The sequence below is a fragment of the Netta rufina genome, assembly GCF_964035555.1.
Source record: "Netta rufina genome assembly, chromosome: 11".
NCBI lineage: Eukaryota > Metazoa > Chordata > Aves > Anseriformes > Anatidae > Netta > Netta rufina.
In genome coordinates this window covers 20260374-20275980 of record NC_140134.1, presented here as the reverse complement: position 1 = coordinate 20275980, position 15607 = coordinate 20260374, and the positions used below count along the sequence as shown (strand labels likewise).

Genomic DNA, 15607 nt, shown 5'->3' with positions numbered 1-15607 from the left:
AACGTGAGTTATCTCTATATGGCATTAATAAGCCCTAAAACAGAAGTGAGGCAAATAACAATAAAATCTGGCATTTCAAACATGAATTAATGAATCACTGTAGAACCCCGTTTAATGAGGGTGTATAAACGGTGAGTTACTGCTCAACTCCATTACATGCAGCTGCATTGTAATGAAAGCCATTGTGCGGCTGGTAGTTAAGATTTGAGCCTTAATGGTTAGAAATGATGGCCTTGGTCTTTTTTCTGTGTGTGTAATAGCTTCTTTATATTAAATATCCTTCTCAAAAAATATGAGGTAAGAAACAGGCAGCATCAAATAGCAAGTGTCTTATATTCAGCAGGTCTTCAGCAGATTCTCTTGCTGCCTGAGCAGTTCCCAGAGAGGAATCAGACACCTTAATGTGGCAAACAGCCAACACAGTGACACCTACACCACCCTTCTCCACATATAGATGCTGGCAGAGGAAGCTAATAGTTCATAATTAAAGGGCCAATCTTTGACCCTAAGATCAGTGTCTTTATTTACACCAAGATCAGGAAGAAACTGGTTCTAGAATCAAAGAGCTGCAGTTTGCACGCTGCCATTCATGCTGTGCTGTGCAAAAAAAGGGCAGACCATTAGATCTGTCTAGAAAACATGCACGATGCACCTTTGCAGGATGTTTTAACTCTCCTGAGGTAAATATTACAGCAGATAGCTGTAATCCAGCATTATTTTTTTTTCTGTGAAAACATCCCAAATGCTGTTTCTTTTATAACTTTCTTCAGGGTGGCAAGGAATGGATTGCTCTATTCCATGTTCGAGTGGAAGTTGGGGTCTTAACTGTAACCAGACATGCTATTGCACAAATGGAGCTGCCTGCAGGCCAGCTGATGGCTTTTGTCTCTGCTCACCTGGATGGCAAGGGGAGTACTGTGACCAGCCCTGTCCCGTAAGTATGACTGGGATGGTCTTGCATCCCCTTTTAAAGCATAGCCAGCATAGCTCTTCGAAACATACAGTAGGTCAGTATCTTATTTTGTCCATGGATACCTGCAGGAAATCATGTATAAATAACAGATTGGGTTTCTAGCAATCAAGTAGATATTTTCTGTTTTGCACTATATTTAATCAGAGCTATTGCAATGCTATCTGCATTTTCTTGAGCATCATATTTTAAAGTGATCCCTCATTTGGTTCTATATAGAAATGTTAGGCACTGAGTTATTTCTATCTCCTCTGTATGTTAATTTTAAAAATGCGACTCAGCATTAGGAGGGACGTGATAGATGATATTGCACATTTTTGGACAAAAAACTGATTACTGAGAGACTTTTTTGTTTATATTTTTGGAAGGATGGAACATATGGTCTTAATTGCAGCGAACGTTGTGATTGTAGCCATGCAGATGGGTGCGATCCTGTCACCGGTTACTGCTGCTGTCTTGCTGGCTGGACAGGTAAAATTAGGAATTAACTATATAAAACTTGGGATTTGTTTATTTGTTTGTTTGTTTGTCTTTTGCTATTGCATCAGTTATAGTACCGGACTTCTGACTGCAAACTTTTAGATAATAGATTGAGACAAGATCAGCTGAACTTGCCCACATTTAAATCACTCATGCTGGTGACAAAAATTGGCATTCATTAAATTTGTATTCAAATTAGTTGAAGATAGCTCCAAACCTGCAGCCAGATGTTAGCCTTCTGTAAAAAGAATCCTCAGGAGGGATGCAGATCATCTGGTAATCCTGCAGCATTTTTCTCCTTGAATGGCCCTTTCCATGGGGGTGCAGCTGTGCCACAGTGAATCCTCTGGCCATCATACGTGGGGATGCAGGTACATGTCTTCTGGATGCTGAGAGTCATTACAGCTGCTCCATCATACAAAACCAGGTTTGTTACAAACTGCTGTCTTTATGTTCTTCCATTTTCCCATGCTTCTTATCCCACGGAAGGATGGTTATGGAGAGCAGATTAGTGCTGGTTTGACAAAGAGCTCTCGTGATTACACAGATGCCAAGAGAAATATTCAGTGAAGTCTGAAAGTCTGGGCTGGAGATTTCAGTACGATCAGACGTGCACTTGACTCCATACTGATATGTCTTTTTGCCAGCTTTTGACAGCTAACATAGCAGCACTGGAGGACAAGTTATTGACCCAACCAGTATTTCACACTTAGCTGCCTAAAATACTGGTTAATCTCCCTCAGCTTTCTGTAGAGGCCCTGGAGGGAAATTAGCTTATATTCTTGCCTATATCTGCAGAGACACCAGCAGCACTGACAATCAAAATGTATTGGTATTAACAGCAATTCATTTGGAAAATGTAATTGTTTTTCAAACTAGTACAAGTTGAAAGATGTACGTAGAAAGGCACGCTGATCAGGCAGCTGACATTGGGGATACTGTTACCTTAACCCTTCATTTATGCCTTAAAATAATACATGCCTTGTATTTCTAATGGAGAGAACATCACCACTGCAGCCCAGCTCTTAGAAGCATGAAGCAAAAGCAGTAAAATTATATCTTATACTTCATGGAAAACATAATTTTAGAATTAAATAAAATGCAAAAATAAGAATTTATACAAACATTACTTACATCAGAGTTATTTTACAAAGGTATTGGGCATGCATCCCTGAAAAGTGTTTTTTTCCCGCATGAGAATCCATTTCATAAGCTCACTACTACCCACTCTGGCTTGTGTTCTTCACTCACTGGACTGCATTCATCACTCTTTGAGTCTCTTTACCATCAATATATCCATCTATCAAGCTTTAAAACTCCACTGTACATTATTGATGCCCATCAGAAGAACAGTTGATAGGTTTTCCTGTAGTCATTGTGAGTTTTTTTCAAGGGACAAAATGGTTTTTAAAAGTACAGTAAATTAATATATATATATATTTACTCTAAAGGCTTATTACACATCTTTCTGTATGTAGCATTTCAGATGAAAGTGCTTTACAGACTTTACACTTTACAGACTGAAGGCATAGCATTTTCTCAAAGTCATTTGAAACAAATACTCTGTACTTTCACAAGCACATGCACGTCTGTAAATGTACATCAAGTGCAGATATAAATTACTCCAACTAAAAGTAAGAATAATTTCAGTGATATCTCCCTCTTTTTAATTTCTGTATTGGGTAAGGTAAATGTACGGTAACTTGCAGGACACTTGGTGCAAATTAAGTTCTTTGTTCTTCAATATGTCTCTGCAGTTCTGGAACTCCTTTCTTCAGGATCACATTTCTGGGAGAAAAATATTATATTAGTATTTGAGACCAGGCTTGAGTTGAGATGTTGACAGGACCATGTAAGGTGTGCACTGGAAATGCTGATAGACAGACAGAGCCAACATGTGTTTTGTCAATTCTGCTCTCAATGTTTTTTCCACTTGGCTTAGCACCAGACACAAGGATAAATTCTGCTCATACTAGTTTGAAAGTATGTAATTTAAGAAACTCTTCAGCTAGATAATTATATTTTCATATTAAGGAGTATGGCATCGGTAGAAGATTAATCTTATCTCTAGTTGTTGTGAACTGGGCCATGATGTGTATTGCAGTGCATTTTATAAATATGATGTGATAAATAATTCAGGCTTAAATTTGTGCTTTCTGAGTTTGGTACTAATTAGGCATGGCCTGAAAAAGATCAGAAAAGTTCAGGATCGTGGAACATCTGAAGGTTTTCCTACCCACTCACACCAGACAGAGAATTCACGAGGTTTTCTGATCCTAACAGCCACAAAACTTCATCTGAAACAGCATATTCTGTATGTTCATCCCACATGTGGGACTCCCCGCCTTGATGTCAGTGTTCTGTGTAGAGATCAAGGGGAAGATTGAGCCCATTTTCTTTAAAGTAGTTTTCAAGATGTTACTGATATAAACCTTCAGAAACTGATAGACGGCAGGAGCATGGAGGAAGACTGGGAAAAGAAGAAAAAAGGTACGGAAAGAGTAGCATACAATATAAGTTAATAGCAGTCTACCATCCTTTTATTATGTTGTGACTGCCACCCATCAAGAGTCTTTTATTCAGGGCGATGCTCTCCCACCTTTCCATGTGTACCAGCTGAGAAAAGGTAATTTTCAGGAGTGGAGCAAACTTGGCAGAGGGGAAGATGATGAAGAGAATCCCACGTATCAGCCAGGAGATTACAAAGCTGTACAGACCAGCTGTGTGCATGAATAAGCACACTGGCAACAAGCTGCTTAGACATGCATATACGGTTTCCGTTAAGTTCAGTGGGGAATTGCACATGTGCAGGCAAAGGCAGAAGTTAGACCCTGAGACAGATCAGATCTGAACATGATTGCACCCTGATGTTATAGCTGAAAATTACCCAACCAGGTACACAGGCACATTGTGTCACCAACAGCTTTGTAGATAGCAGGAAAACTGTAACCTTTTTACTTAAAAGACCAAAGCCACATTGGCAAAAGGCTCTCACATGGTACAAGTACAGTGAGACTTGTTCACATGTGGGCCGAAATCAGATCTGACCTGCTGACACGATGTGAAGCTGGCTTTGAATCCATATGAAGAAAATGTCAGTTGCAGATAGAAATAAGGTCCTAGCCTTGCACTGAATGGAGTTCTTGAGCTTGCAGATGCTTAACATATAAATAGTATCCTTGAAATTAAAAGATGTCTTCATGTCTACTGCCAGGTTAAAAAGGAAAAGTGTAGCCGCCAGCAGGATCGAGCCTTGTCTGATTAGACTGATTGCTTTCTAAAGATTAACAAGGGTCTCTCCACCCCGGATCTGCTATGCATTTTAGATACGTATCGCTTTTGTGCTTGCAGCTGTGTATGTCTGCGTGTACGTGTGCGCACAGATACCTTACAGCTACCAGTCATTTGCGAGAGAGGTGCTATTTTGTGTACATTCAGGTTAAAATGAAAATGCTTGAAAATGGAGTGCTTCAGTGCTAATTGCATTTGCTTAATTAGGGATCTCGCTCACACTGTATCCTCGGAGAGAATGCAAGTGCAGTAAAACTGCATGGTGGAGCGTTTCCTGGAAGTCCTTTGGAAGCAAACAGGTCCTAGGGAAGCAGGCTTGAGGTGAATCCTCCCCTGGATTCTCATAGACTCAAATTTCAGTCAGGTTCCTCTCACTTAATAAATGACCTGAAATTGGACAGAAGAGGGCCATCTACTTGGGTAGCCTTGCTCTGGAAGCACAGCTGCAGCTAAGCCAGCTGGGTTTTGCAAGCCACGCTGCAAACCCCAGCAGCCCAGCGCTCATTCCTCGAGGTGGCTGCTGACTGCGTGTTTCTTACCCGAAATGGTATCCTTACAGATGCCAGAACCAATACTACTCCATAGCCTTTAGTTGGTTCACTCAGTACAGCCCCCCATAGCTGAATTATTCGTAGCTGCTGCTCTGTCTTCTACCTTCTGGAGGTGCTCGCTTTGTGCCTGACCTGGGCCAAGTTTGCAGGACTCTCTGGGAAGCCAGAGGCAGCCGCTGCTCATCCTGACTCTAAGACCCATGTCCGTTCGTTTTCACAGTCAGACATCCCACCTGCAAAAAGATTACAGAAAGAGAAGCCACAGGCCTGGCTGATACTCCCAGCAAGCCCATTTCCTCCCTGTAACAAGTCAATGTGCTTCAAGTTAATTGTGGCAGTGTGTATTTTGTTAACCTTTTAGATATTATAGTGGGATTAAACAGAAAGTGGTCTACAGGGGGATATATTCCATTCCTGTAAATGTTAAGGTCAGTTAAAATCCTGTTTATCTGAATTCCTTTAATCTGAAATGCTGTCTTATCGGAATCTTGGTTGTGTCTTTTGTTTTTTGTATCGCTGTCTGCTTTCTATAGAACGCTGTCGTTGTGATGCTATCTCAATTATCGCACTGAACTGCTAAACTCAGTAGCTTTTCTGAACATCCAAAGCCAAAGTTTATTCAGTAGGTTTCAACGTCCCCAGATGCATGAGGAAAATAAGACAGTATTGTAGAGGTAAGATGGAAAATAAAGGCGTATGCATCCCATAGATGATTATAAAAAAAACCTTCATAAGTTAAATCCTTCTTAGTTAATCAGAATGGCAACTACAAGTATGAAAATTGTATGTGGTGGTAGAGGAAGAACCATTTTGTCACTGTGTTGGTACTTTTCACCTTCAGACTTCGTTCATGTCTCATGAGAGCAGCCTCCCTCTTTGCCGCAACATACACAAAGTCAAAATATCTATTTCACTGTCCTTTACAACCTCTGTAACTTCCATATGTTGCCAGCAACACAAACCCTAATTGTCTCTTATCATGTCCAGAAATACTGTACAGTAGTTGTGGTAGTCTCAGGTTGTAGGGACTTCCACGTGCGATTGTATAAGCGAGTTAATGGGGTCAGGAAATGTAGGCTGGTCACAGATAAGGTGAGCTTTGAGGAATGAGACTTCACATTTGAGAGAATTTGCAGGCTGCGAGTGACATCTGCACTGTCACTCAAACACAGAAGCATGTTTCTTCCCTCCCGTGGACACATTAATTCAGGAAAACTGATAAGCCTTTTACTCAAGGGAAGGCCTTTTTGAATTTTAAAGAAACACTGACCACTTTGACGGTGAGCTCTAAGGTATTTTTAACTTCACTCTTCCTGAGTTCTTTGCAAGAAGGTGATTTTTCAAGAAAAAAAATAACTTTCCATTTAGCTTTCCATAAAATATATATATATATATTTTTTTTTAATATGACTTTCCTCGGTTGCAGCAGTATTTAGTTTACAATTTTAGAGCCAGATCCTCTTCACAGCTGTACTAGTCTTAAGCCAAAATAAGTCTATTGTCTTTAATAGATCTACTCCAGTGTATACTCCTATAATTGGCAGCTGACTTTTCTTCACGTCTTTAAAAGTAGAAAAAATCTAGGACTTATTTTTATGTACCTGCAGGTTTATGGTTGACCAGGTCCATGGGATGTCAGAGCTTACAATGCTGTGGGTTGGCTTTGTTTTTTAAACGGACTGTTTCATGCTCTCTGGAGTTGTAATACTAAGCCTAAAATACCAAAATGGAGCTATAGTAAGTTCCTATTAAACATGCATTTTCTAGATGTCTAATCCCATTATCTAAACCATATTTTGCACTTATCACTTCTGGCAGTCTTATCCCAGATTTTTAAATTAATAATTTATTTCTGTGATTATCCTGTATCCTTACATTAGCTTTAAGCAGACAGAAAAACTAGAAATGTTAAGAGTCAGTCTAAAATGATGCATTTTAGTCTCTCTTCTGGCCTCTGCCTTTCAAAAGGGAAAATCTTATCCATATGAAAAGGTATACTTACTCCATGGGTTTGACAAGTGTCCTTTAGCCTATGAATGTAACATAAGCTTATTAGAAATTAGCTTTAATTTTTCATTGACTTAATTTCAAGTGAGTTGATAAGATTTTTATGTCAGGCTGTGCTTAAAAATTCTCTCTTTGACAGGAATCTTTAAGTATGATTCCTGCTGATATAGGGCTAATTTTCAAAAATATGAATTATGAAGTTATATCAAAGACATCATTGATGTCCTGACATTAATTATGTCTGTGCTTTCCTTGGCAGATATCTAGGAGGCTCCAGATTCTCATCTAAGGGGGGGTTTAGCTGTGTTTGTCCTGTGCCAGTTTTAGTATATATTTCACCTTTCATGAAATCCATTGGATTTTTGCCACTCATTCAGTGGGAGTTGGATCAGACCCTTAGACTATAATTAGAATCTGCAGTAAGCCTTCTGCTAAACATAAGCATGCATGCAAATGATTGCAGTATTTGTCTTATAAATACAGAAGAGATACGAGTTCACTTATCTTCGTATTTATTTTTGGTTTTATTTTCACTTATTAAAGGACAGCTTTTAAAATTGTATGAAAAGATATAGCTTGGATGGCATCCTGGATTATGCTAATTTAATGGGTTCTGAAAAATGAAATTTGATGCTAGAGATATTCGACTATTTGCCATGTTAGTATGGAGGCATTCTATATATAAGCTTGGCTGTGTGTACAATACGTTCACCTATAAATAAATGTGGGCGAGAAGCAGTGAAAAAATTATTTGTGAACATTTCAGCAGACTAAATACTGAATGCTACCATGCAGTGTGTGAAGGAAGAAAAGGGAAAGATAATTCAATAAACAGCCAGCGAGTTGAAATGTTGTATATATATGTTACTGGTGAAAAGTGTTCTCAGTGACAAATGTTGTAAATATCTTCCTTCCCCTTCTGCACAAAGCAGAAAAGGTTGAATTTCACTCAGTGTTATTAAACACCAAAGTCTTGCACATGTTCTGTTGTACAACATCTCTTGCTAAGCTGCATCCTTACCTCGTGGCTCAGGGGCTGGAACATTTAAAAGTCAGGAAAACAATAATTTTTTTCCCACTTACAGATTCCTCTCTCCTTTTTACCTGCTGATGGTCTGCTTGGATCTTGCCCAGGTTCCTGTTCCTTCCTGGCCTGAAATCATGTCCAGAGTTTGAGAATTAGTAGGAAGAAAGCATCCTAAAGATGAAGGAAGACCGAGTAGGGCCTGACTCCTGTTGGTACCGTTTCCTCCAGGATCTACCCTTTGTTAGCAGCAACTTTTCTTCTTGCAGTAGTGCACCCTGGGGAGTATCCTGTAGCAAAGGGAACCAGATGATCCTTAATTTTAGCAAACATTTTGACTTACTCAATTTCTTGCGAGGTAGGTCTCTTGCCTCAAAAGCTTTTATTGCATAAATTCCCAGAGTTGGATGATTCATATCTGGAGTTTTCTCTAGATAATTAAAAATAGGGGTAGGATTAGTGCTCCACAGAGGTGCATTAGGCTGTAAGTATATTACTTTCAGAAAAACACTTACATTAATGGGTGCATAAATCGCCTATGCAATGATGAGAAAAGAGACAATTTAGAATATTTCACTGACTGCAGGGAAAGGCTTATTCTTCATTATTTAGGACCAGATAGTCGAGCTTTCATTTAGACTGATGGGCTGTTGCACACAGGAGTTGCCCCACTGAAGCTCACCAGTGAACAATGCTTAGCAAGGTAAATAAGGGCTCCACAGCTTCAATCTGAAAAAAAATAAAAATAAAAAATTTACAGTTAGAAAAGCATTTTAAGAACACCACAAAAGTTCATAGATGATGTTGCTGCTGTTATCTCTGTTGAATAGTTTCACTATATAAAAACAAAAATAGCTTGTTTGCAGACTGGATGAGCAGCCATCAATTCTTAATGTTTCCATTTAATTTTATGGGAGATCCCTTTATGTTTTCTTCTATCTGCTACCGTCCCCAAACAGATTTTCTAGTTCTTCAGCATCCTTAAAGCTGAGTTGTCATGAATCATGCTGTGGGGTTTGCCTCAGGTAGGAATATATATCACAACGCAAAAAAATGATAGAAGAGCATCAAGGATTCTTTATGAACTCTTGTACATACGCTATCATAACACCTTCTGAACAGCTGATCCAAAGCTAATCAGACATTTATTTCTTACGTCCTTATTGAATTTTCCTTTACTTTTTATAGACTGAAGCAGCAAAGGATTCACTTATGAAAGCATGCTGATCTAATCTCAAATACAAAGCTGATTTAAATGGAATTTATAGATGAAACATAAACGTAACAGCAATAAGAGTACTGGGGAAAGAGAATAGAATGAGGTTAAACAAAAGGTGAACACATGAATATAGAAATCAGCATCAGAAATAAAGGCACAAATTAGGAGGCCAAGGTGAGACTTGCAGGGGACCTCAGTGGATTCTGGCTCTGGAATGACAGCCGTGTGCCTGGGATCCCACAGGGCTCGTGTGCAAGAGGTGGCACAGCCACCAAAGGGGTCTCTGCAGGTGGCACTGACCTGCACAATGGAGAGAGGAGGGTCTGCGTTGCGTGAAGGAGCAGTCAGCTCTTGAGATCGCATTCAGGGATGCATTCCCAGACCTCTTCCAGTACGATCAAGTGCTTACTGCCCTGCTTTCAGCGACTGCCTCTCTGAAATGGCCTTGCCATTACAATCACAGCTATAATCATGAGGCTACTTTCTGCTGTTGAAGCTGTGTTGCTGCTGTTTTGGTTGTGCCGCTGTGTGCTGTGTCAACAGGCAGTCAAACCTCCGTTAAGAATTAGTGGTGCCAGAGACAAAAGCTACCAGGCATTCCAGATCAATGCCAAGCGTGACTCACCAAACTTGAGGCTTCCATAGCATTGCCTGCCTAAATCCAATGCCTGTTTGTGCATAAAAAGCAGTTTTTCCAGAGCTATTCAAATGCCAGAGATAAGAGTTTATTATGACTTCATGTCATGTTGAAAGACAGGTGGAGGAGAGCACAATGTTTGTGTTGGATTCAAATGTCTGCTGAAATCATTCCTGTCATTGCTAATTGATGTTGCATCTGTCTTTAGATTGTGATTATTGAAGAAAAAAAAAAAAAGCTGAAGTTCTTATTCAGAGAAATAATTACAGTTGTACACTAGTAGATACAAAATTAAAGTACGTGGGGGGGATGGGACCAACATCCTATAATTTATCAAATTCCCGCATCCCTGGAAAATAATTAGATGCTGGGCAGCACGAAGGCCCTGCTGCAGAGGCTACTGTCAAGGGATAGCACTGGTCAAAAATAGGCCGCAAGTTCTCATTTGTTCCTTCCATTTTTGCTCTTCTATTGTGTTTAGAGTATTAGTTTCCAACTATCTAGAGACAAAGCAGACAAACAATGGCAGACTTTATTAAGAGCTGGAGACATAATCCCCAAGCCTGCGTGCAATTGCACAAATAAACTGGAGAGAGAAGAAAGGGAATTCTGCTTGTATCTGGCTTTCCGGAATTTCACCCTCCAAAGTCCTTCAGTGTGATATAGTTACAGACAGCACTAAATCTGCATTACTTTGACAAACTTTCATTGAAGCTATTTAAGATTATTAATGGAAGCAGTATGTGAAGCGGCTCGTCTACAGATGCCTTATATCCTCGCTGTATAGCTGTCAGCTTTTTTTTTCCTTTTTCTTTTTCTTTTTCTTGCTCCTCTGCATGCTGGCTGTGTGGAGGCTAGGTGAAGCTTTCACAGTCCTGGTTGTGTATTTGAATACAAAGAACCACACTTCTTCTGGTGAACATTTGTACTGTTCCATGTAAGCCAGGCACAAATTTTTATCATGTCAAGTCACGGGACACACACACCTCCAGCCACTTTGAGTTGGAAGATCACTGCACAACCCGCCTGCTTCTCCCCTGGAAGGTCTGCACCAAAGATCTGCAAAATAATCCTGATGTCCCAGAGAGCATCTGCTTTACCTCTTGGTAGTAAACTATCCTGAATGAGCCCGTAAGGGGAAGCAGCGTGCAACAGCTCTCCTATGTAGCTGTTCCTTAAAAGAGTGCAGTCGTGATTGCTCTGGTGGGTAAAGGTCATGTTTTTCACAGCACACACAACAGCAATTCAGGCACTTCGTAGTTTTCCCTGCCCATTGTGCATGCAAAGGAAGAAGGTATGGAGGTGGGAGTGAATTCTGGGTACAGAACAGTAAAAAAGGATGGCAGAGGAAATCCTACTTGGGAGCAGCCAGTGTTTGCAATACCCCAAATCCACCTGGGACAAGGAGATTTTGGGGCTCCTGTTTCACAGGCTGGATTAAAAGCCATAGCAGATTCCGCTCTTACCTCGGCTCTGGCTTACTGCATGATGTCCTCTGCCCATGTACAGTGGATAACTATAATTTTTGTAAGTTATGTGAATTTCACTTACATTTCACTCCCAGAACATTGTTTAAGGAGTTCTTGGAAGTGTAATTTCATGCTAGTATCTGCAATTGTGAACTACAGCCTCAGGCAGTAAGATGATTTCTTGGTATCTAGGCAATAGAGTTTATGTATAGAACTGCTTCCTGCAGCTTCAAGGACTTATTCTTCTGGTAGTTGTCTTTCTAATTTCTACATCATGCTTGTCAAACAAAGAATTTGTTCATGAGTTAGGAATCCATAGTTATAACATGAGATGATACTGAGATGTGTCAACTTCAGCTTTTTTTTTTTTATATTTCTGGAAATTGAAAACTAATTGCTTATCAGAAATGTTCATCAGCAAGTTCCTAAGCAAAGGTTAAAGTTTTACATTAAGGAGGCTTTCTGCTTCACTGACTCCGATTGTAAAGTAGCTGGGAGGGATGGACTCCCCCTTCATATGCTGTCAAGTTAGGGAATTGTAAAATTAAGGTTCTTTTTTTTTAGCACAATTCCATAAGACGTGCATGTCCAGATGCAATTTTAACTTCTCATTTACATTTGCAATTCAATGTGAGAAGGAGCCTCCAAAAAATGAAGTCTTCCATGAGAACTGGAGTAATAGAAAGTAATAAAAATTGACTGCGGCACCTTCTCAGTTGTCTTCTGAAAAATAATAAATAAATAAGTGCTGTAGCAGGTATCAGTGTCTTCTAGAAGGTTTCCGTTTTCCCCCTTTACATTTCGTTACAACAATCGGCTTCACAATGACTCATTGCCTTCGTTAGGAGCGGGAAGACATCCCTCATTATTCATTACGAAAGGAAGGACTTTGCTGCTGCAAAGAACAGCCGTGGCATTCTAATTCAGCTACCTTTCAAGAGAAGGAAGTCAATGTCATTCTTCCCCAAACTTTGCTGAAAGAGACAAGAAATAATGCTGTTTAATTGTCTCCATTTATAAATAGCCCATTCACAATAAGAACTGTATTTTCAATTCTGCAGGCAGGAGGAAAAGATACACATTTTTCTGCATTTGTGTCAGAATTTAATTTCTGGGAGCTTCTGGTGAGACTTGAAAAACTATAAATGATCATATACATATGCATAAATGAAATGCATTTATTTATTTACCATTTATTATATTACTTTTTAATTACAGAGTACAGTAGATTTATTGCATAGGTGTGCAGGCAAAGTGTTGACTGTTAGAGCAATCCAAGGATAGATTTGATTTCAAAGGGGAGTAGGGAGGGCTGTAGTGAAATTGCCGTTTTTCTTGATTTTACTTCTACAGATATCCTTTGTCTCTTTTTGCCCCCATTAGTTCAGAGTATTTAAATATTAAGTGATTGAGCTTGTATTATGTTTTTACTGTATTTTAATGTGTTTTTTATTAAGTTTTACAGTACAGACCAGGCCTCTTTATAAATAAAGCTATGAACGTGTATCACTAAAAATCCCATTTCAAACTGTACTTTTGCCAGGCTTGGTTAAGATTTTCTAGGAAGGGACATCATAATTGTGTGATTAATCTTCAGAAAAGGGAAATTTTAGCTCTGCAGTATTTCTTACTGTATTAGCTTCAGAGATTTATAAAACCAACTTGAAACTGCACTGTAAGTGTGTTTATAATGACTTCTAGCTGATTTAATAATCCTCAAAGTTTGGTGACCGTACAGATCACAGCTTCAGAAATACAGTCCATTACCTGTAGCGTCCAGATGAAGTTATCAGAGGTGTAGGAAATTACTTGGGATTGTATTTCTCCTTGGCGATGCACTAATCCAGCCTCTGGCTGGGGCTCTTCGAGCCCTTGTCTGCATTTATCCCATTATGCAGTGGGGACATGTGCATGGATGATAAAGAACATCTCCATGTTGCAAGTCTAGCTAGGGCAAGCGTATGCCATCAAATCTTGGTGGAGCAGTTGTAAGGCGCCCTGTGTGGTAATGTTGTTAGGAAAATTTTCGAGCCAGCCTGTGATTCTTTTTTTCTGTTGTTATCAGCATCTCAGTGTGCTCCCACTAATGCCACTCCCTGCAGCTGGCAGTGCTTAATGTCTCTCTTAGCTCGTGATCCTGCAAACCTTTTTCAATCCAAGGAGCCCTTGATCATGCAAATAGCTCTGCTAATTGCAGATATTGGTGCTGCCTTATCCCAGTGGAGTTAGAATCTCTTGAAGAAGTAGTGGTGTGCAGGATCAAATCCTCAGCTTGCCTTTATACGTGACAAGCCATGGCACGGGGTTGTTTTTAAAAGTCACCAGTTAAAACAAAACCAGTTGACACAATGCCAGAAGCCTCACATTAAGCTTTCTGGCTGTGTGTTTCTTCCCGTGTTTCCAAGCTTTGCCTTTCATAATAATAAATACCAAACAACAACCCTGGGAATCCCTGGGAGCTGGATTGGCAGGTCTCAGTCTCCGTTTAACATGCAGATGATCAGCCTATGGCCACATATGGCCACTTGCTAGATCAGAATTCGGTTCATTAACACAGAACTCAGAGCTCTGGGTGGATGTGGAGCATGTGCACAATAACCCAAAGCCCTGTGCCGTAAGCCAGGAAGTGAGCAAGGCACAACGTAGAGCTGAATTTGTACAAGTTCAAGAATCCAAGTACTAGACTTTTTTTTTTTTTTCAGAGCCCTGATTTTTTTTTCCCAGTCTTCCAGTTCACAACAGCTAAGTAATCAGATTTCAATCAACTGCATATTTCCAGGCCAGTTATTTGAGATCCTTTGCGACTTTAAAGCAATTCCTGACCTTCATCTCTTGGATGACATGCAGAGCTTCATGAAATGGTGCTAAGGACTGCACAGGAGCCCACTGACACCTACAGAATTCACTTCTTTAGCATTTTCTTAATTTTCACTTTAATAAGCAGATAAAAGAATAGCTATTTCTTTTTCAGATTCCCTTGTTTGCTCTGTGATGTACTGTGAGGTGTCAATCCACCCATACATTTCTTTGATCTATGAGCAGAGTAAGCTGTGTGAAACCTAATGTGCACCTTTCTGTTCTCTAGGCATCCACTGTGACAATATCTGCAGCCAGGGCCGCTGGGGACCAAACTGCTCCATCTCCTGTAACTGTGAGAACGGGGGATCCTGCTCCCCAGAGGATGGTACCTGTGACTGTGCACCCGGATACAGAGGACCCTTGTGCCAGAGAAGTAAGATTTTCCATACATGTAGATGTGTTGGAGGATGCAAAGCAGATAGAAACACTGTTTTTGTGGCACTGAAGATACAGAGCCACAGGTTTCTGAGCTGCTTTAGCTCATGACTTGCTCAGGGTAAAAGCCAAAAAAATTCTTCTTGACCAAGAAGTGAAGGCTCTGCTGTTCAGAGTGTTGCCTTCTGTTTCTTCTGGCCTTCCACAGTACTTAAAGGTCACAGGTGACCTCAAAGAAGGAGCAACAATTTTGCACACCAAACTTCGCAAGATTTGTGCAAGATCTGGTTTACAGTTGTGTCACAGTAAACTGTAGGATACCTGCTAAGTAGTGTCAGCTCTGGCCCATCACATGATGACAAGGAGATGAGTGTTGGCTATCAAAATAACAAGGCAATGTTTTCTTATATGCCAGAAAAAGAAACACAGCAGCCTGAAATAGCTCCCGTCTGATGCTCTGCTGCTACATATTAAAATGTGTCAAGGAGATAAAAATCCTCTCATTTGCTTTATCTGGGAAGCTGCATTTGCCCCTGAGGGACCCTTATTCACTGATCCAAACCAATGCAACCTTCTTCCTATGCAAACAAGAAATGGATTTGTCTTTCTTTTTTGCAGCAGCCCTTGTTCTTCCTGTAAGACGTTCTCCATGCCCAGTTCATATATCCCTACTGATTTCACCAGTTACACTTGACACTAGCACACACTCATCTCTAAAAATAATT

At 40.1% G+C, this 15607-nt stretch overlaps 1 protein-coding gene across 2 annotated transcripts in view; it reads left to right on the top strand.

The window, feature by feature from the left end:
- MEGF11 (multiple EGF like domains 11) overlaps positions 1 to 15607 on the top strand; it is a gene marked incomplete at its 3' end in the record, with an annotated part of 188964 nt that overhangs the window by 137162 nt on the left and 36195 nt on the right. For both annotated transcript variants that reach the window (XM_084293131.1, XM_084293132.1), the window contains exons 9-11: positions 771 to 934; positions 1339 to 1441; positions 14734 to 14880. In XM_084293131.1, the coding sequence (XP_084149257.1) occupies positions 771 to 934; positions 1339 to 1441; positions 14734 to 14880 (414 nt within the window). The remainder of the gene's footprint in view (positions 1 to 770; positions 935 to 1338; positions 1442 to 14733; positions 14881 to 15607) is intronic.